The 20581-nt window shown below is 42.7% G+C and overlaps 1 protein-coding gene across 2 annotated transcripts in view; it reads left to right on the forward strand.

Moving 5' to 3' along the window:
- The window catches only part of stard9 (StAR-related lipid transfer (START) domain containing 9), a 39685-nt gene that overhangs the window by 11405 nt on the left and 7699 nt on the right, over window positions 1-20581 (forward strand). The window contains exons 4-22 of one of the 2 annotated variants that reach the window (XM_041060377.1): window positions 4176-4292; window positions 4537-4569; window positions 4686-4747; window positions 5366-5478; window positions 6752-6894; window positions 7028-7095; window positions 7274-7371; window positions 7589-7789; window positions 8308-8405; window positions 8511-8588; window positions 8870-8947; window positions 9327-9506; window positions 10555-10606; window positions 11039-11164; window positions 11878-11960; window positions 12192-12253; window positions 12734-12924; window positions 13121-13601; window positions 13805-20581. In XM_041060377.1, coding sequence (XP_040916311.1) covers window positions 4176-4292; window positions 4537-4569; window positions 4686-4747; window positions 5366-5478; window positions 6752-6894; window positions 7028-7095; window positions 7274-7371; window positions 7589-7789; window positions 8308-8405; window positions 8511-8588; window positions 8870-8947; window positions 9327-9506; window positions 10555-10606; window positions 11039-11164; window positions 11878-11960; window positions 12192-12253; window positions 12734-12924; window positions 13121-13601; window positions 13805-20581 — 9041 coding nt within the window. The remainder of the gene's footprint in view (window positions 1-4175; window positions 4293-4536; window positions 4570-4685; window positions 4748-5365; window positions 5479-6751; window positions 6895-7027; window positions 7096-7273; window positions 7372-7588; window positions 7790-8307; window positions 8406-8510; window positions 8589-8869; window positions 8948-9326; window positions 9507-10554; window positions 10607-11038; window positions 11165-11877; window positions 11961-12191; window positions 12254-12733; window positions 12925-13120; window positions 13602-13804) is intronic. The other variant, XM_041060378.1, reaches the window with a different exon arrangement.

The following is a 20581-nucleotide window of genomic DNA, read 5'->3' on the forward strand; positions in this document are numbered from 1 at the left end:
TTTGACCCAATGAATTTGACCTGCATTTCCTGCACAAGAATGAAATCTATATTCTGCTTTTCCTCTTTCATTGTTAGATTGTTTGCACATTTTTTTTACTCAGAGAGGGAAGCAAACTCTGAAGCTTTTGTACTTGTTGTGGAGGTTGCTTCCTCTCAGTTGCTTAGCTGGTCAGAGATACACACACACACACACACACGCACACACACACTTACACACACGTGCAGGGGCCTGCTGGTAACAACAGCCTTCCTGTTAATGGAAGTGTTTAGTCTGTCCCCTGTGTATTCTGAGGTGACCTAACAGCCTGCAGCCTTGCTGTGGCTCTTGCCCGGTCACTTTATCTCCAGGTTGTTTTTCTCCTGCTTGGTTTCTGGAGTACATTTCCATTCCCAACCTGTCTCTTACCTCACCTGCTTTGTTAACCCAAAAATACCTCCCAGAGCTGCAGTCTCTTGCAAACTGTGAAAGTAGGTTGTGACAGAGAGCCATTGTGTCCATTTAAACAGCCAGAGTACGGTGACACAAATTACGATCTTCTGATTTAATTTGATGTGACAGTGATGACAAACAACAGGATTGTTTTAATGCTGCCTGTCTAGACAAACTCGTACACACAGTTTGGATTCTCACAAGAGGTTGAAATAAGTTTATACTTACTGTTGTGGTTTTGATCAGAGGTCACTTAAAGACTTTTAATAAAAAACAAACAGGCAAAGCATAGCAGAAACAGAGAAAACAATAGTAATACTGTGTAGAGAAATAAAGAGATAGGTTCAAAGAAGGAGCAGATAGTCGAAGTGAAGTTCCTGCTCTTTGTGCTAAGCCTGGCGGGACCCACAGCCCTGTCGTAGCCCCCATAGAGTGAATTTAAGAGGGTCAACTTTAACAAGATCTGTGTTTATTCTCTCTGTTTGAGGGAGGAGAGGGTGTCTGTGTCTGTTTTTGAATAGTGGGTGATGAGGACAAGACGGGGGCGGTGCTGCTTTTTTGTCTTCGTGTTTAAGCCTCCATTCAGCCAAGAAGCAGGGGGCAACACTTGGTGGTCTGGACTCCAGTGGATTGGACACTTTGACATTTGTAGTCGTGATACTGCTTATTGAGCTATGGTTACACAAGGTGCTCTCAAACTCAATTTATTTCTTAGCATGAAACAAAAACAAAACAAAACAGTAGTTTCTGCTTTGGCTTTTCAATGTTGTTTTTCTGTATCTAGACCTACATGTGCTGTATACAATATTTTGTCGTATAGAGCAAAAATATCTTTTACAAATTACTTTTATTTATTTCATTACCTTTGCTGTTCTTATAAAGGTTAAAATAGATTCCTGTGCATAGGAATACTGGAGTATTAGATGTTTCTGCCACAGCGCCTGTTTGGTGATTTATAAGGTCATTGAGTAAGACAGCCGTTGTGGCAGCACTTTTACTAGTTGCACGTGGCTGTTGTCTGCACATGGTTGGCTAGGCTACAGAGAAATAGTTTATGGTGTCTGTTGGGTTTAGGGCTGCAGCTACCAGTTATTTTCTTTATTAAGCTGTGTAGTTCTCTCTCTTTTTTTTTTTTTAAATAAATAGTTTAGTCTGTAAACTGTCAGAAAACAGTTAAAGGATATTCAGTTTCTAATCATATAAAACAGAAAAGCAGCAGATTCTCATGTTAGAGAAGCTGAAACCAGAGAGTTTTTCATGTTCTTACTTGATAAATTACTTAAATGACAAATCTGTTATCAAAAATGTTGTTGATTTTATGTTGATTGACTTTTAGGGTTGTGGAGTAGCCAATGAAATGTACTGGCCTTTTATGAGAGTAAATGGAATATCTTTTTCATTATTCTCTTACATTTAATGGACTAAACAAGTTATCAGTTATTTGATTGATTAGTAATTAGAACAGTAGTTAGCTGTTGCCCTGCAATGGACATAAACTGGTGTTTCAACTAACTACTTTATAAAATTCTAGTGACTTATGGGGCTGATTAATGTTTCGAGCAGGTAATCAGTATTCTGTATTACATGTTGAAAGTCTCTGTCCTAACCTTGGGTGTTGGTTTCCTGGTGGTGGTCTAATAAGACGCTGGTCTCTGTGTGAGCTTCACTTCACCATGTCAGCGCTGAACATCTTACTTCTCTCAGAGAAAACTCAAGGCTGCTGAATATTAACACACACACACACACACACACAGGTTCACACAGTCTTAAGAACAACCAGATGACCAGTGAATCCATTCAGGCTGCTTTCACAAAGCCTGGGCCTTTCACAAGAGCTTTCAACCACATCCAACCTAAACCTATTTCCACCGTTTTGTAAGCCTAGAGTATACACAGGCTGATCTCCAGGTTCTTGCTTCTCCTGACAGTGGTTGGTAGTCACATACACTCACACACGGGAGGTATGTTGAAAGTACTCCTGTGTTTGATCCTGGGAGATCGTGGTAGCTCTGAGGGTATTCCTCCTCTCTCCTCTATGTACTTAAACACTGGTCTCTGTGGTCCAGGATTGAGCTCAGGGGCCAACACTCCTCACTGATCCCAGGATGTGTGTTATGGTTCTGAGAGGGAATGTGCTGTGTCTCAGGTCTGGCCTAGATCAGGTTATCAGGTTGCTGTTCCCCAAGGCATGTGTTGCCTTTGGACTGAGCTGGTTCTGATGGAGTTTCTTTTTCCTTATCAGTCATGAACAAAGGAACGAAAACAACAGATAAGACTGATTATTTGTCCATTTGTTTTACCTCTAACCGGTAACACCTGTACACACACACAACTGTAGGCATGGCTGACTGTTTTTGTACGTGATATTAAATGGTAAACACCCATATTGTTCACACACCATGCACAATATGTCATGTGCAGCAAAGTCAGTTGTTATCATGATACGATGATGTTTGATTTTGATACTAATCAAAAACAAATATCTGTGAAATCTATACCTCTGTGGTTCCATGGAAACAATTCAGCACCTTTAACACAAGGAATTTAATATGCTGGTAGGCTGTTTGTCACTGCTTGAAAACTCACTATATTTGCTGTAGAGCTGAAACAACCAGTTGATTAACAGAAAATAATAGGCAACTATTTTCATAATAGTTTCTCCTTCTAAGTCATTTCTCAAGCAGAAATTCCAACTGTTCTCTCATTTCATATTTTATGGACAAAACGATTAGATGATAAATAGAGAAAATAATTGGTAGATTTGTCCATAAGTCCATTGTGAAGACTACACGTCTATTCCAGAATATCTTAATCCTCTTGTATTGCTGCAGGCATGTGCCAAATAAAATAAGCATATAGAACAATTATCTTGGCTAAAAATGACTTAACTTCCTCTGGTCATCTGAAATTTGTGGGGATGTTTCTTGAATGAACTTTACCTGTAGCATGGAACATTGTGATTTATGGAGACATACTGTTTTAGTTTTTTTTATCTCACTCACACGAGAATAATATTTGAGTTTGCAGGAAAAAAAAAAAGAGAAAGAAAAAGTGGTTGTGATTTGACCTCATGCTAATAATCTCCAGATTCTGGCTCTCAGATGCAGACACAGAGTGAAAGAAAACAAGAGGCCTCAGTTGATTGTTTTGAGTGGGACTCTCCCGGATTCCCCGTATCACCACTGCGCTTTTAGGCAAGGTTTATTTTCCTGACCAAGTCATTTTTCAAAGTCTTTGTACCCACACATTTCTTTCTCTCACATACACAATCTGCAAAATTGTTTACCTAGAGTATTAGCTGACCTCCCAGCTCCTTACCCAAACACCTCAGCAGGAAGCAACATTAGTCCCCCACCACTGGCTTGGTGCCACAGCATTGTGATCGTGAAACCTTGTTGTAAACCCACACTCATGTAAAAACACAGTGCGATTAAAATCAAGGACAGTGGCTTAGACTGTAAACACCTCATCAATCTACAAGTGCATTTACTTTTTTAGTAAAACAATTTTTCCGATGCGTTTTCAGGAATCTTCATTCTTACTGACAAGATATCTATTATTTAAAATGTTTTTAAACTGATTTTCATCACGAATCAGCACTCTGCTCAATCATCTAGACATTTTGTAAAAACAGGGAGGGAAGTCTAGGTGACGAGCTGCACCCAGTTATTTATAGACATTTCTTACTTGGTTTTCTTTGTGTGTTTGTGATTGAGGGTGTGTGTGTGTGTTAATCTCCTCAGGTGTTCCAGGACCTGGGTGTGTTGGTGCTGTCCGGAGCTTCTGAGGGCTACAATGTGTGTCTGTTTGCTTACGGCCAAACAGGATCTGGAAAGACGTACACCATGATGGGGACACCGGTGAGGAGAAAGGGCGGAGTGGGCACCGACTTCACTACATGGCACTACGTGTTATTTGAGCTGATCTCACTAAACGTGAACTTGTAAATGCACTCACTCCAAGTACAAATCATGCTGCACTGCAAATATGCAAACGCTCCTCAAAGAAAAGCCTTTAGCTGTGACCCAGTTCTACATGTCAGCTGTCAAATTAATGCTATTCTATCCTCATTTTGTGTTTTGTTTTTGTTTTGTATGCTGTCAGGACTCCATTGGCTTGACACCTCGCATCTGTCAGGTAAGATAGTTGATTATAATTCCTGCAAGTGGCAACATAAAGGAATAATATAATTCAGCTGCTTGAGTATCCAGTGTCGTATTGTGAAATAAATTGCATTTCTGCTTCCCTTACAGGGTCTCTTTAGGTCTGAGGACACTTGTCCTGATGGACAAAATTCAAGCAGAGTGGAGATCAGGTACTTTATTATTGTGGGATTCTGTTTGTATCTTTTCCTTTTTAATCAGTTCGGTCGGGCCTTTTCATGATGTTGAAATTCATATCAGATGAGCACTTATGGAACAATGATGCCTGAAAGCTACAGGCAGATTAAAAAATCAAATTTTCTTGTCTTTGTTGGCAGAGTTCCCCAACAATGTAAACCAACTTCCGCAACAAACTGAAAGCAATACTAATGTGACGGACCAGAAATTATACTTGTGTTTGCCACTTGCACACAAGCAAGAATGTAATGCAGCTTTAAGAATATAACCCTGTTAAATTTCCATGCTGTAGAAAAAAATGCAGACCATGTAACCACAATTATGACCTACTTCAAATACAGCCAGGGTCCATTGTCACAGTCCCCCACTGTTTTTATATACTGTCAACTTCCCAGTAAGAGGAAAACCAAAATGCTAGAAAGGTAAACTTGAATAACTTGTTTATTTGGAAGATGCTGTGGAAAATATGGATGCTTAAAAGCAGCTGACGTCAGATAACTTCAGCACCTGAGCGTGACTGCACAGGTAAAATGGACATTAAACGATCCAGTCCTGACATCATGTCCACATGTCCTATCCCTCTGTCCCTGCAGCTTCCTGGAAATCTATAACGAGCGTGTGAGAGACTTGCTGAGAGGAGGAGAGCAGAAGAAGAGAGCCTCACTGAGAGTTCGAGAACACCCTGAGAAAGGACCCTATGTACAAGGTGAGTGTTCGGGGCAGCTGCATCTTTGCACATTAAAATATACAGCAATTTAAACAATATAAGAGATAAAGAGATGATATGTATATGAAGACCATCCAATACATATACAAATGAGAATCTGTCCGAGACACTGAAGGTTAGATCTTATGTCTCCGTGCCATCATACACACTCAGACACATAATTTTGTCATGTCATGGACTTGCATGTGTACCATGGCCTGCAGTATTTTGAGTAATGCTCTTGTCTTGTGTTTTTAGTTTATAAGTCACTATGGTATGTGGTCAGTGCCTGAGTTTTGTTCCCTTGTTAAGTTTTTGATCAGGTCCAGAATTTGCCGCCCTGGCTCTACTCCAGACTCCTCTTTTCTTCTCCATGTTCTCTCATCTTCTTTTTCTCATCCTCTCTTTCTTTTTCTTCCTCTCTCTCTCATCTGCCCGCCTCTCTGGGTTTAAATATCCACATCCACTCATTGTCTGTGTATAAAGGAGAAATCCCAGATGACCACAGGAAGTGAAGTCATTTCCATGTGGTTCCAGGGAAGAACACTTCAAGACACACACAGAGCACATTTAGGACTCACAGTTTTTACTTCTCCAACAGCACTTGTCCATCCAACAATATTATAATGTCACTCTTGTTGTTCTGCAATAACTCAGGTATTTGTATTAATGGTTAGATGAAAGCAATAAGTATAATAATACTAGAATAAGTAACCCCCAGGCACCAAGGGACTCTGTGGTAATCTGTGCACATGTTTAACAGCCACTTAAGTTGATGTGATTCACGCCAGGAACTAGAGCATTGTCACAGATTTTTTTGTTACTAAATGCTGTGGGAAAATATTGCGAATCGCATTGATGAGACATATTTCCTGTCCATGTCTTTTTCACATTTCTATCTCTCTGGTTGTTTAACTCCTCTGCTTAAGTGTCTTTGTATCAGTCTCACTGTCTGTTTTACAAAATGTTTGCAATAATTGTTAAATAGTGTATTTTTTTTATTTATTTCAACTCAATTTACGAGTGTAACCTTATTTCTTTGGCAGCCATAAGAAACCTTAATCTTAAAATGTAAATCTATGAGCCTCTCGCTCTTTGATTTTCATGTATTTTGTGCATGATCTCATAAAATTACATGTTATTTCAGTTCCCAAGAATTGTAAAATCTGCAACTTGATATCCAACAATAGAATGCCCTGGGGCTGCAGTTACTCGTACGTAATTGCTCAGATTTCTCAACATTTTGCTTCCCTGTCTGTTTCTCTCTCATCAGACTTGTCACAACACGTGGTTTCAGACTGCAAGCAAGCCATGGACCTTTTGGAGGAAGGCATTGCCAACCGCATCACCGCAGCAACCCACAACCATGATGCCAGCAGCAGGTCCCACGCCATCTTCACCATCCAGTACACACAGGTCATCATCCCTTTGCAAATAACTGCTGCTTAGGTTCTGACTTGCAGTTAATATTGTTAGTGTCTATTTTAATGTGAAGAACTTATCATTCTTAGCAGATTACAGGCTGATTTCTCTTGCCTTTTTTCCACAGGCAAGCCTAGAAAATAACCTTCCTTCGGAAACTGTCAGCAAGATTAACCTTGTGGACTTGGCTGGGAGGTGAAACAGTTTTTTTCCCTTCTGTTGTGTGTCTGTTTTTGTCAGCATCTTTTAACTCATTGACAAAAATGCCCCCTAGTGGAGGTTGGCTAATGCCCTGAGATTTTCTAAACCCCACATTCCACTTTTTCTGTTCATCTTAATCATTTCAAATTTGTGTTTGTTTTGTTTTTGACAGTGAGAGAGCAGACTCCCACTACTGCAGGGACAGACTGACAGAGGGCTCCAACATCAACAAGTCACTGGTTACTTTGGGCATTGTCATTTCTGCTCTTGGTAAATGAACATACTATTAAAAGTTGTAGTACTTAACTTGAAGCTCAAGTTGCAATGTTTAAAAATATTGCTTTTATTTTGAATTAAATTTAGCATGCACCTACACAAATTCGATTTTTTCATTCCATATTTCCTTTATCCTTATTCTACTCTGTCCATTTTACTTTCTACGCACGTCCCACAACCTTTTTACCCATTTTTTCTCCTGCCTCCATAGCCCAGAACTCCCAGATGTCCAGCAGCTGCCAGAGCATCAACAGCATGGCCTCAGAGGGTGATGGCAGCACGGTGGGTAGCCACAGCAGCTCCCTATCTGGAGGAGGGAGGAGGCACTGCTTTATCCCCTACAGAGACTCGGTCCTAACCTGGCTGCTGAAAGACAGCCTGGGAGGCAATTCCAAGACCATTATGATTGCAAGTAAGTGTCACAGGTGTCAGTATTATTTTTAAAGGGGTGTTCCAGAGATTTAATCTTGCACTTTCTTAAACTTTGGAAACTTCCCAAAGACAGATAAAATATGGTTTGAATCGACAGAACGGTAAATGTATTTGTAAATTGATTGTAATAAGCTGATTTTCCTACAAGCACATTTTTAGTCTCTGCCCACAGCTGCATTGTCACATGAAGATAATGTTATTTTCACCAAAAATATATATGTATTTTGGTTACTAAAGGGTCAGTGTCAGTATCTGTTTTATCTGAAGAAAGTCTGCAGTTTAATTTTTGCTTTTTCCTTGCATTAACTGGAGCTGACGGATATTATTCTAAAAAAATAATCGTGATGCTGTGAAAATGGTTTGCAGTCATACGTGTATGCCTCCAAAACCAATAATATGGTTTCTTAAGCTTCACTGTATTTTTTTAACTTTGCTGATTCGTGTGATGTGAGTGTTAAGTGCTGTACATGTGTCTCTTCTTGTGTTTTTGTGTTGCAGCGGTCTCACCTTCAGCTCACAGTTACAATGAGACCCTCAGCACACTGCGCTATGCTGCCCATGCCAGAAATATTGTCAACAAGCCTCGGGTTAATGAGGTCAGTGGCTGTTTAGAGTCTGATGCCAGAATTCAGTGTATGATCTAAATGTTTTTTGTAGGTTAATGTGTGTAGCTTAATGCACGCGCTTTGATTCCTGTGCAGGATGCCAATGTTCGGCTGATCAGGGAACTGAGAGAGGAGATTGACAGGCTGAAGAGCATGCTGCTCAGCTTTGAAATGGTATGGTGACCTTTTATCATTAGAGCATGGCGCCAACTCTCTCAGGGGTACACCCCGCTGGGTTTACTCAACAAAAGCCCTTTTAGTGCTGTAAGGCTTTGAATAAAAGAGATTTCCAAATTACAAGTTTTTGTACCAAAGGCTTAATACAGTGCTTTGTGTCTTTCTGACATGTTTAATCCCCTGAATGGTAAAGATTGAAGTGCATTGTATCTTATGTGACATTTTTCCTTTTGCACACACATGATTGACTGATAATTTTTTACCCCCTTGACTGACAGCAGCGCAATCCCAGTCCATCCCTGAGTGATGAGAGGGATGGAAATCTTTCTGACATCGTGCTACAGAACGAACTAAAGGTAACACGCGGTCGGCACAGATGGTTACGTCTGCCTGACAGATACAGCAGTCCTTGATGCATGAATCCATTGTGCTTTCATATTCAGTTGAATGTATTTCGTGTGTTTGACAGATATTTTGCAAAAAAAGTAATTCATTCAGATTTATCATCATACATGTTGTGCGGCCAAATGGGGTTAAAATCACTACTTTGGTCAAACTCTAGTTTACATGTAGATTTGTCCAACAAAGTGTATAAAGACTTTCCAGTTACATGATATACTATAAAGGATCAGCTCACCCAAAAGACAAAAAAGGCACAGAAACTGACCACTCTGGTTTTTATTCTCGTCTCTTCATGACCTTCCTTCAACATCTTCATCCATATTTCCTCGTCAGGTGGAGCAGCTGACAAAGGACTGGTCGGAGAGCTGGAGAGACAAGAAGGAGCTGCTAGAGCAGTACAGTGTGGACATCAACAGGGACCGGGCTGGCTTCCTCATCAACTCCCTCCAACCCCACCTGGTTACCCTCGATAGAGATGTTCTCAGCACCGGGGTTGTCTTCTATCACCTCAGGGTATGATGATAAGAACGAAGTTAGATGTTTTGTGTCCATGTATAAACAGTATTAGTGTTTTAGTATGGTCTTACTAGTCTCTTACAGTGATGTCTTTTCTTTTACCATTTACACGGTGTTAATGTTGGTTTGAGTGTAAATGAATATACAGCTGGATATGTATATTTCGGTATTAGAATTACAAGTAAAAGTGCTGGAGTTAAAGTTAATATTGATAGTGTTAAGTGCTGGTGTTGGTTGTATGAGGTAGTGTACTTTCATTCTGTATCTCTTTTTCTAAGTTTATTTTCTTCCCCAGAGACTCACGTCACTCTTTTGCACACATGCTGTTACACTAAAAATACACATTTGCATGAACAACATGATGCAAACTCCCACAAACTGATGTTTTTTTCATTTGCTCTACTTTTCCCAACTCTCAAGTTACTGTTTTTGTCAGCTGTCATGACTAAAACCATCTCTTTTTTTTTTTGTCTGCTAGATTCTTCCCCCTCCTCCTTCTACTATTTATCTGTTCTGCTAGAAAAACTCTTGAGGAAAGGTGTGTTTCTAAAGTCTTTTCTTTTCACTCTACCCTCCAACTGTCCTGTCGATCTCCCCTGTCTCTGTGTGTATGTCTTCCGCAATGCATAAAGCTTGGTTGAATAAGAGGCTCTTAGTTCTGAGGCTAGGACTCAGGGGAGCTTAAGCTGTCCTGATTCTGACAATGACAAGCATACCCTTAGGCCTGACAATTACACTGTTTCCTACATGTGAAGAGCTGAGGCCACCTGGGAGCACATGTGGTCCTGACACCATATAAGAAAGCCTTTAATCTCATTAGATAAGACTTCAAAGTAAACAAATTATATATTTTTTTTGTCAGCTGAGTGAAAGATTAGAAGTGAAAGGACAGTAGTTTCCCAAAGAACACTGTGTAAAATGTGTCATTCTGTGTATTATTGCTTTTGTTTTGAGCACATCCAGTTAATGGCAAGTAAACGTGTCATTTGTTTAGATGTTTTTCTTTATGTGGATTTTGAGTTGACATCATAGTTTTCTGTTGCAGGAAGGAGTCACCCACATTGGACCTCAGGACCAGTTTGAAGAGCCTCAAATAGGTATTAGTTATTCATTTGGTCTCCATGTTTCCGCATCCAGCTGCAAATATTCCTTTTCAGACTGTATAATGAGATTTTTTTTCTGAGCTGTTGTACACGAGCAAAAATCCTCAAAGCCTCTTACAACCTTGCATTATCACAGAGCAAACACACAACAAACTGACAGCTCTAGACAAATACTTGCAGCAAAAAAAATATAAGACAAAAATAGAATTTCCAGTTCACTCACTAGGGTATTACACACAAGATATACAGTATGCTGTAGCTTTTAAGTGAGAATGCATAGTAAAACATAATATGTCCTAAAATGCCCAGTTAACTTTTCATTAAAATGCTGCATTGAGCACTGAATAAATTCAGCAGTACAGCAGCTGCCTCAATACAGCCTTCTAAATCAGTATGTGTGATTGTGTTTCTGCTTTCTGTTTCTAGTTCTGCAGGGCAGTGCCAGCTGTGAGATTGAAAACCGCGGAGGTGTGGTAACGCTCAGACCGCTGCCGGGCTGCTCCTGCCTGCTCAACGACAGAGAGGTCACTGAGCCCTGCAGACTGGCTCAAGGTCAGCTCATGTCCTCAACAAAACAGTTTGCTGCACCCCCCCCCCCCTACATGGGACACATACTGGATATTTTGTAATGAACAGTAAAAAGTTGCAGTTTAAAAAGTTTTTAATTTCTGATCAAAGCTTTTATAGATATTCAGGCCTGCAAACTCCTGACTTTCAGAGGGTTGTTTTCTTTTTGCTGCATGTTTGGCCATGATGAAACTCTGATGTCTTCTTTGTAAATCGCTCTATCTATACTTTAACTGAAACAAAAATGATTCCTCTTAAAAATACCCATGGCCGCCTGTTATACTCTTACAAATTCCATCATTGTGTGACATATGCACATGCACACAAATTACGTGCGGTGTGCACTTGCATCAGATCCCATCATCTGAATTTGTCCAGTAAGTTCATGCATAATTTTCTGTGGGAATGGCTGACTCACAATGCAAACAGAGATATACAGACAGGTAATTACTGAGTAGAAATACATTTAATGGATATTACAGAATAAATGCCAGCCATAAATAGATATCACGAGTGGGTTAACACTTAAAGATGAACAAATAGATCCGTTAAAATCCGGATAAAAATGTAGACACACACTCACACCCACCTTGCTCCCACACTGCATCAACGCCTACACCGGTGTCCTCAGCTTACATCAACACAGTGCTACAGGATAAGCACGGCATTTGATGAAGGACGTGTCTCTCTGTCTCCAGGGATGGTGATCACTTTGGGAGGAGTGCATAAGTTCCGCTTCAACCATCCGGCAGAGGCAGCCGTCCTCCGGGAACGCAGACATGTAGGTGCTGCTCAGCTGAGAATTAATATGCTGCTGGTTAAATTGGCAATCATGATTCTATTGATGAGGAGCAGGTGATATACCAGAATGTTGGTGATACACAAACATTTTTCTTTGTTCAGACTGTTGAAAAAGACTGTTGGTGTTGTTTATTTTATTTTATTTTATTTTATTTATTTATTTATTTATTTTGGTAAATATCAAAGCTGACCTTTTCTTTACTGTTCTCAGGCTAGTGAAGGTGGCATGACCTGCACCTACATTGACCTTTGCCCCTTGACCCCTGACCACAGGTAAATGCAGCCTCCAAAAATAATTCACAGAAAAACAAAACTGTCTTTTTTAGGACAGTATTCACCACCATTCTGGATTTATGTGGTGTATATAGAACTAATTCTGCCAACTCACAGCATACATATTTGATGTACATGCTGTAGAAATAGGGCAGTGCTTCATGCGTGTTTCCTTCCAGTTGGTGGAGATGGCATGTGTTTCCATTGGCCCCCACCCTCTTGAAAAATCCCAGTAAGCTGTTTACAGGACAGGCTGTGGCGTTGCTTAGTTACTGCTGAGACGCAGAACTGAAAACCAACAACAGTAGCTTTTACTTGCAGCCTACCACTCTATCACCAAACCTACTATATTCTAATATCAAATTGTGTTTAACTGAGGTAAAATAACAGCTTTACTTTTTATAATTTTTCCCTTTTTTCTCTTATTTCATCATAGTTTCTCAGTCTGAGATTCATTCCGGGTCTTTGTGCTTGTTCTAGCATCGAAGAAGCACTCCAAGGGCAGCAGGGTGCCTCTCTCTCCCCCAGTGAGGAGCCTACTGTGAGGCAGCGTGTGGAGGAGCAGCAGCGCTACGTGGAGAGTTTGCGCCAGGAGATCCAGGCTGCACAAAGACGGGCTGAGAGAGAGCTGGAGAGGGAGCAGGCCCACCTTCGACAGCAGCATGCTGAGAGTAAGTACTTTTTCACACACTCACATGTAGAAAATTCTTACTGCTGCTCACGTAGATAACAATCAACTTTCAAATTCCAAGAAAAGATTTTAAATAGACATGACTACTTTTAATGTGCAGTGAAAAACTTTTAATAAATAAGCATAAAAGATTTCCACCCACTCAACGTTCCCCTCTTTTAATCTTTACCCAACAGTCCAGCAGTGGATTTTACAAGAGAAACAGCGCCTGACTACTGTAGAGCAAAGAGTCACCCAAGAGTCTGGAGTTCAAACAGACGTTATTCCTTCATCCCTCCTTGAGCAGCTGACAAGTCAGGCATCTGCAGGTCAGGAAGATCTGACAGTGGGTCGTCCCTGCCAGGTGGTAAAAGCCAGGAAGAAGGCAGTGGAGGAGGAGCTACTAAAGCATCACGCCCTTTGCCGTGCTGAAAGCCGTATCCGTCGGAAAAGGCTGCACTACCAGCTGGAGAGAATCGCCCGCAAGCGGCATCTGTTGGAAGCTAAAAGGGAATTGCAGCAGCTGGAAAAGGCCCTGCCTCCTGGACCAGACAGCCCCGAGTCTCCTGAACTGGGGTCACCATCAAAGCTAAGAGGGCGACAATTTGTTTCTCGTAGACACTCATTCTCAGCAGATCTTCTGTCCCGGCTCTACCCACAGCATACCCCTATCTTCAGGTGAGCGCATAGAATAAAACGTAAAATCCGTAGAGTTAGTTGCACAAAGGGAAGTAAGTAAACTTCTTCATTTTAACTAACAGGGACTAATACAGAAAACAATAATATTCTCTCGCTAGACTGTTGTTGCACATCTCTCCTTATATGTAAATATTTTTATTAAATTTAGAATTGAATTAGTCTTTTTTTTCTCTGCTCAACAGACATTTCCTGAAGAGAAACAGATCCACAGATCTGAGTTCAAATTCCTCCACAACATCTGATTCAATTGGCAGCAGGAAGTGGGTTTCGGATGAGTGTCTTCCTCGGGAAAGGACTCAGAGTTGTTCCGGGACTACCGTCTCAGGACAAAGTCAGTCTTGCCAGAGCAGAGTCAGCTCTTCTGAAAACATCAGACAAACTTCCAGAGAGGAACCACAAGCTCCGCCCTGTCGGGAACGGCCTGAAAGAAAACCTCTGCTGCCAAACCGAGATCTGTCTTTTAAAAACAGATCAGATCAGAACTCAACAGTTACTCTGAAGTCGCCAGTTGGAACTACTGCGCTGCCAGTCAGCAAAGAAAATACACAAGCATCCACAACAGACGAACCCATTTCTGAGACCGTCTCCTGTACGTCTGTGAAAACCCCATCCCATGCAGCTAACAGCGGACTGGAAACCACCAGGAAATCTTTCTCTTGTTCTGTGGGGCCCAGGTTAAAAACAGCTCTGTCCAAAGTGTTCAGAAAACCACCATCTGGTGCGAATGGAGGACGAGGCCCCAAACCTTTGGGGAGGATAGCAAGCAAATTTCACTGGAGACAAAAAAGAGACAGGAGCCTAAAGGACGCCACAATGAGCCGAAGCAAATGTGCCATTAAAACAGCCGTCTCCTGTGAGGAGCTTGACCAAAGGACTCTTTTTGAGGACATTAGACAGAGGCGGTGGCATAGTACAGAGGCTCTGATGAAGCAGACAAGCAGATGGGTGGAGAGGCAGCAGGGATTGGTCAGATGGGAGGAAGAGCAAGAAAAGAGGGATGAAGGAACGTCAGACTGTGAGAGCCTTTTCTCTCTTGATTCCCTGTCCTCTGCTTATGCGACAGCTCTAGCAGAGCAGCTGAGACACGAGGAGGCAGCTCAGAGTGAAGCAGAAAGCGAAGACAGTCAAATGTCTAAAGACTCCTTGGCTGTGGAAAGCAGTGTGAAATACTCTACAATGGAGAGACTTAGTCGAACAGTGGTACCAGCTTACTCACTGGTGACAGATTCCTCTCATCCATCCATGGGGCACAGCAGGAATGCAGAGAGCAGTGTAGACTGGGGGAGCTGTCAGAAACCCCAGGAATCCCCAGCAGAGGCTTCCTGGAGCCAGCGAGGTTCCCCAAAATCGAGACATAAAGGGGAAGTTGGTGCAGCGAGGAATCCTCTGTTTCAAATCCCGTTATCCGCAGATTCAGGAGGGAAAGACACTGTGCAAAAATTGACTGAGGACTTCGGGAACATGCAGACCGCTTCGACCAGCAGCCCACGCTCGCTGAGCAGCTGCAGTGTGAGGGAGCCTGAGAACTTGCTGGCGCTCACCGATGCCTGGTCCTCCACCGATGCAGCAGACAGTCCCAGGATTCACGGGGATTCCCTACCTTTCCAAAGAAAAGTGATGTTCAGGCATCAGAGCAGCAGTTGTTCCAGTCCGACCAGTATGAACCTGTCAGACACTCAGAGCGGATATAGAAGCTGTAGCTCAACATCCACCAGCACTGATGGTGTTAATATAACAGTGCAGGAATGCAGACTGGTGGTTTCAGAGGAGTCTCAGATTCCGATAACACAAGAAGATGCACTGGTTTCATGGAATCAGAAAGATGTAGAGCAACTAGGGCAACAGTCAGGGAATGTGGAAACGACAGTTACAGATACCCCAGATTACACCAGCAGCAGAAGTCCAGCATCTTCACCCACCTCAGATCAGATCACTTATGTGTCACACACTGGGACTCCCCACACCTCACAAGCAACATCAAACTTCCTTCAGGTGTTGACAGAGGCGCCTGATTTGGCAGCTGGTGATGTTACTATGTCTTCTGACACTGAATTGTGCACCTCAGTAATGCATTTCTCTACAAATCCTACTAACCAAGGCCAAGTGCAGATCAAGATGTCTGAAGCTTTGAGTGCCTTCAAACTGTCCACTGAAGATGAATCACTATGCAATCTGCATGGAACAAAAAAGTTTGAAAACGTGCAGCAGTATGACTTTGAGAACACCAAAGATTTATCACTTGCAAGGGATGAAACCAAAGGTACTGAGCAGTACATTGCACTACAGCAGGAGCTTGTTAAAGTAGCTTGTAAAAATTCCAGGAAGAGGAACAAAGACCAGCAGGATGCTTTCATGGGCGGCCTGAAAATTCCAAAAAGGAGCAACAGCAGAGAGTTGGTAACTTTCTGCTCGACACCAGTTGGCAGCCACGAAGATATTTGGCCTGATGACAATAACAACACCAGTGACTCTAAAGGGGAGCAGTCTGCCGTGGAAACTGACAGCCATGAATATGATTCTGCTTGTGCTGATGGCAGAGTTAGACAAGACAAAGTGGCTTCAGTGGCATTGTCAGTTTCTGATCCCAAGAGCACGAAACTTGGACAGGTCTTTGAGGACTCAAAATGTGGCCTTAAAAGTGGTGACAAAAATTCTCAGAGTGGTACCTCTGTGGGGGACAGAAAGGTAGTTGAAAAGGGAACTGTGACAATAAATGAAGTAGTTGTAGAAACAAAAGGGGGAGAGTTCCAAACTGATAACCCCAGAAAACATGAAGAAAAGAGAAAACACATCTGCAAGTCAGAGGCTATTTGCAGATGCATCGACCTGAGAATCTCAGAAATGGTGAAAGAGCATGTGAGGCTGTCACTGAGTCAAAGCCTGAATACCGTAACATCATCTGCGTGTCATTTTGGCTGTAACAGTGATGAACATACATTGACAGAGAAACAGCCGAGAGCTGAAAGAAGCGATCAGGTGAAAGAAGGGACAAACCTCAGTGGACATGCATCCGTGGAATGGACAAGCAAAGCCGCAGTGGGCAAAAGTGCGCACCTGGCCTCAGATAGCACAGCTGAATTGAGGACCAGCCATGAGGGCAACATCCTGATATCTACTGAAGTAAAACGACCATTTAGTTTGTCCTCAATCAGTGATTCCACTTCAGCAAGAAAATGCATTCATTCACAAGGAAACGCTGTGGAGAAAGATGTTGTATCTCAAGAAATGAAGGATGTAGATAATCAAAATGTAACTTTCCATCTTAATTCTACCATAAACACATGTCTCAACAACCAGACCTGCTCTGATGCCCCTGCTGTGGATCCAGATAACCCACAGCTTCACCAAATACACCATGAAACACCTTCCACCACTGGTGACACAAAAGTTAACTGTGGATGTAGCCATGTAGAGGCTGTCAGTTTGGGAGCTGCATCCAGTGTTAAAGATAAAGACCATTATTCATACAAACAAAACTCACCAAAGACATTTGAGCAACATTTTGAGTGTAGTCCTGACAAATCTGGAGCCACAAAATTATTATCTGATGGAGGAAGTCTTCAATTCAAACTCACACTCAATCGTAACAGCAACCAGAACACATCCTGTGATGAGGACGCCTCTGTGACAGGATTTGCAGTTACTCCTGATGGAAATGGTGAAGCAGAGACCACAGCAGGAGGTAAATCATCTGTTGCAGCACAGGATCAGTTTGGCCGTGCACAAACACGTTCGGATAATTTGGCTCAGACTTGTGTGGTCAATATGAATTACAACAAGGGCCGCAATTTATCAAATTCACAGAGCAAATCTGATAAACATACTCAAGTTGACAGTAAAGGAAAATGTGTGATGAAAAATGATGAAGAAACACTGACCTACCAGTCTGAAACACAGGTTCCAGAGATCTTGGCAGAATTAAAATATGAAACAAGTATTTCTGGTTCCATACAGCCTCTCCACAAAATACCACAGGGAAATTGTGTCAGAAATACAAGTTGCTATGGATCTCTCATGGCCAGAGAGGATGATGCAAACCTATCTGGTGGCACACAAGGTCATTCTGCTCTTATGTCTAAAAAGGCCAAGGCTAAGAGATTCAGAAGGTCTAAGATCCAGACTCATCCCACCACCTCCTCGGAGTCGTCCCTTAAATCATCAGATGAGGACGAGGATGAGGAGGATGATAAAACCACCAGAGTGCATCACAACCGGCTCTCATCTAAATGGGTGAAGCTCACCACACAGAGTAATGGTAAACAAGAAGTCATAAAGGCTAGAAGTAAGAATGCAGATGCCTCTATGTCGTTCTCAGTAAGCAAAACTAAAATGAAGACTTGTTCTGCTGGACCTCCAGGTAAAAGTGAGGTTAAGTATAGTCGAGATTACAGCCAAAAAAGACACTCGTTACCCCCTCAAGCAATGTCACACAATGCCAACGCAGAAAAAATCATTCCGTATGCAAAGAAAAGTGAACCACAACATACACTGAAGTCTCAGGACTCCCCTATGCATTTTGCCTCGAGTGACATCAACCCTTTTGTTCATCAGTGGCAAGACGACGACTCAGACCAGCACTGTTATAAGAACCCGTCTTTCGGGAGTGCTGCTGACCTGTCCTGCAAATCTCCGCTTTTAAACAGTGCTGAAAAACGTATTACGAGATGCTGCAGTGTTGACAACGGCTTGAATGGACAGGACTCTCCTTTCAATTCCCATCTCAGCACTTACGCCACCAACAAGGGGCTCTCCAGCACACTTAGCAGCGTGGAAGATTATAAGGAACAAGCGAACAAAACCTCTCAGCTTTCACCCTGTCAGCAGACATCTGCTGATATTCACAGTCATTTAGCCAGTCTGACAGTGAGTGGCAGTTCTTCAAGTAATGATGTTCCTGGTGGTTTTGGTAACAACTCCAGTCATGTGGATAAAATTATGTATGTTTACTCGTCTGAGCAAGAGTCCCAGGCGAGCAAAACACAGGCCCAAAGGAGGAGGACGTGTGAACACGGCACTCAGACTGTGTGTGAGCTTCAAACAGTACATTTCACAAACAGTAGTTCTGCTCCAAAGAGGAAAGATCGTCACAAGAGGAGCAACACGGATTTACCTGTGACACAGAAACCCAAAATGGACATTAAAGAATCTCCCACGTGGGCCAGCATGGAAAGCATGTCGGCTCACCTCTCCAAGCTCATCGACAGCACCTCAGACCTGCTGGGAGATGTCCAGGGAATGAGAACAGGTGAAGTCCGTAGGTCCAGTCCAAGGAGGAGTGTCAACTTGTCACATCTTAGCATCTCTTACAGTGACTCTAATGACTGCACTAAGAGAGACTGCTCAACTCAGACAGCTGTAGATGTTGGGATCCAGACAGAAAAGCTTTTAACGCCAGCGGAGAAGGAAGTCACTGTTCATCAAACACCCAGTGAAAAGTCCAGATCTCATGAGGTCAATGTGATAGTCAAAGTCATTGGTTCTGAGGCTGTCAGTGTGTCTCAAGACAAGGATGTGCACTGCGTGGTGAAAACTAAAGCCAGCACAGATGAAAAGATGCAGAGCATGCCTGACCTGAGGTTTAACACCCCTGCTGCCTCACAATCAGAGAATTTCCCTCTCAAAACACCTCCTGTAAAGACTGCAGCTGAATGTCAAAGACGTGTAAGATCTGCTTCTTCGCGAGGCTCAAAGCAGAGCACGTCGGAGGCACTGTGCCGCAAAAGTGTTGCAGTGTCTGAAATCACCCATAGATCATCACGAAATGGCTACCAAGAAAATCACAGTTCGTCTGTAAGAAACGATCCGTCTCCTTGTTCAAAGAAACAGGCCACGTACAAAGATCGTGCATCATCTCCCATTCTGACGGTGGGGGCGAGATTACGTTTGAAGCAGAAAGGAAAACAATCAACGCCAAGTCCTTTGAAATATATGGGCGGAAAAACAAACCATGCCTCTGAGGAAGACAGTCCTACCGTGCCTTCCAGCAAACAGTCAGTGTGCGCATCTGTCTCAGACGATGATCAAATGCACGCACCAGACTGTGATGTTTCCTTTAGTCGATCAGAATCTGTGTCACTTGAAAAGGTGAGTGAGATGAGTTGTTCAGGCCCTAAAGGATTAGATAAATGCTCAACAAGCCTTAGTTCATCACTTCATAGATACACAGACACTGACAAGAGAAATGTTACCTATGAAGACAACGGCAGCCACCTTCCCAGTTCAACATGGCAGATGACCTCTCCACAACTGAGGACTTGTGTTTTTACAAAAGCTTTAACTTTGCACAACCACATCTCTCCCATATTACGACACACTGATGTGCACAAGCAGCAGACGAAAGCCAGACATGGGAAACCATCAGGCTACGCAAGACAAGACGCAGTTGATTCTGTGGATTTTTGCATTGACCCTTACAACCCATCACCAGTCAGCGACAGGACTGTTCAACTTCAGGAGGATGACATGGTGTCACTGGCGCCCAGTGAGTGCAACACAGATGTCCTTGTGAATATTAAACCTGCCACCAGCGTGTCCCCATGTCAAGACCACCAGATAGTCCCAGAAGACCTGCCCATGCACAACAAGTTCACCAACTGGTCAGGCATCAACCATCAACAATCCAAACACTCCAACAAACCGGTCACATTGCTTAACAACGGCCATGACAAGAGCAGAAGCTGTGCTGAATGGGCTGAGATAGAAAGTTACGGCTCAAATGTGGAGTCGGTGGCGCAAAGTGACAGAAGGACAAAAGAGATAGAGAGGCTGCGACAGGAGAGAGAGCAGGTGATGGCAACGGTCAGCCTCAGCGTTAACCCAACGCCTCTGACTGTGGAGCTGACGGAGGCAAAGCTCCACTATGGGCTGGGAGAGACAGATACTCTGTTAAAGATGCTGTCCCCGAGGTCCAAAGAAGAGCCGCCAACCTCTGCTCTTACGAAACAGCAGCTGTATGATCG

The sequence above is a fragment of the Toxotes jaculatrix genome, chromosome 17 (genome assembly GCF_017976425.1).
Source record: "Toxotes jaculatrix isolate fToxJac2 chromosome 17, fToxJac2.pri, whole genome shotgun sequence".
In the NCBI taxonomy this organism is placed as follows: Eukaryota; Metazoa; Chordata; class Actinopteri; family Toxotidae; genus Toxotes; species Toxotes jaculatrix.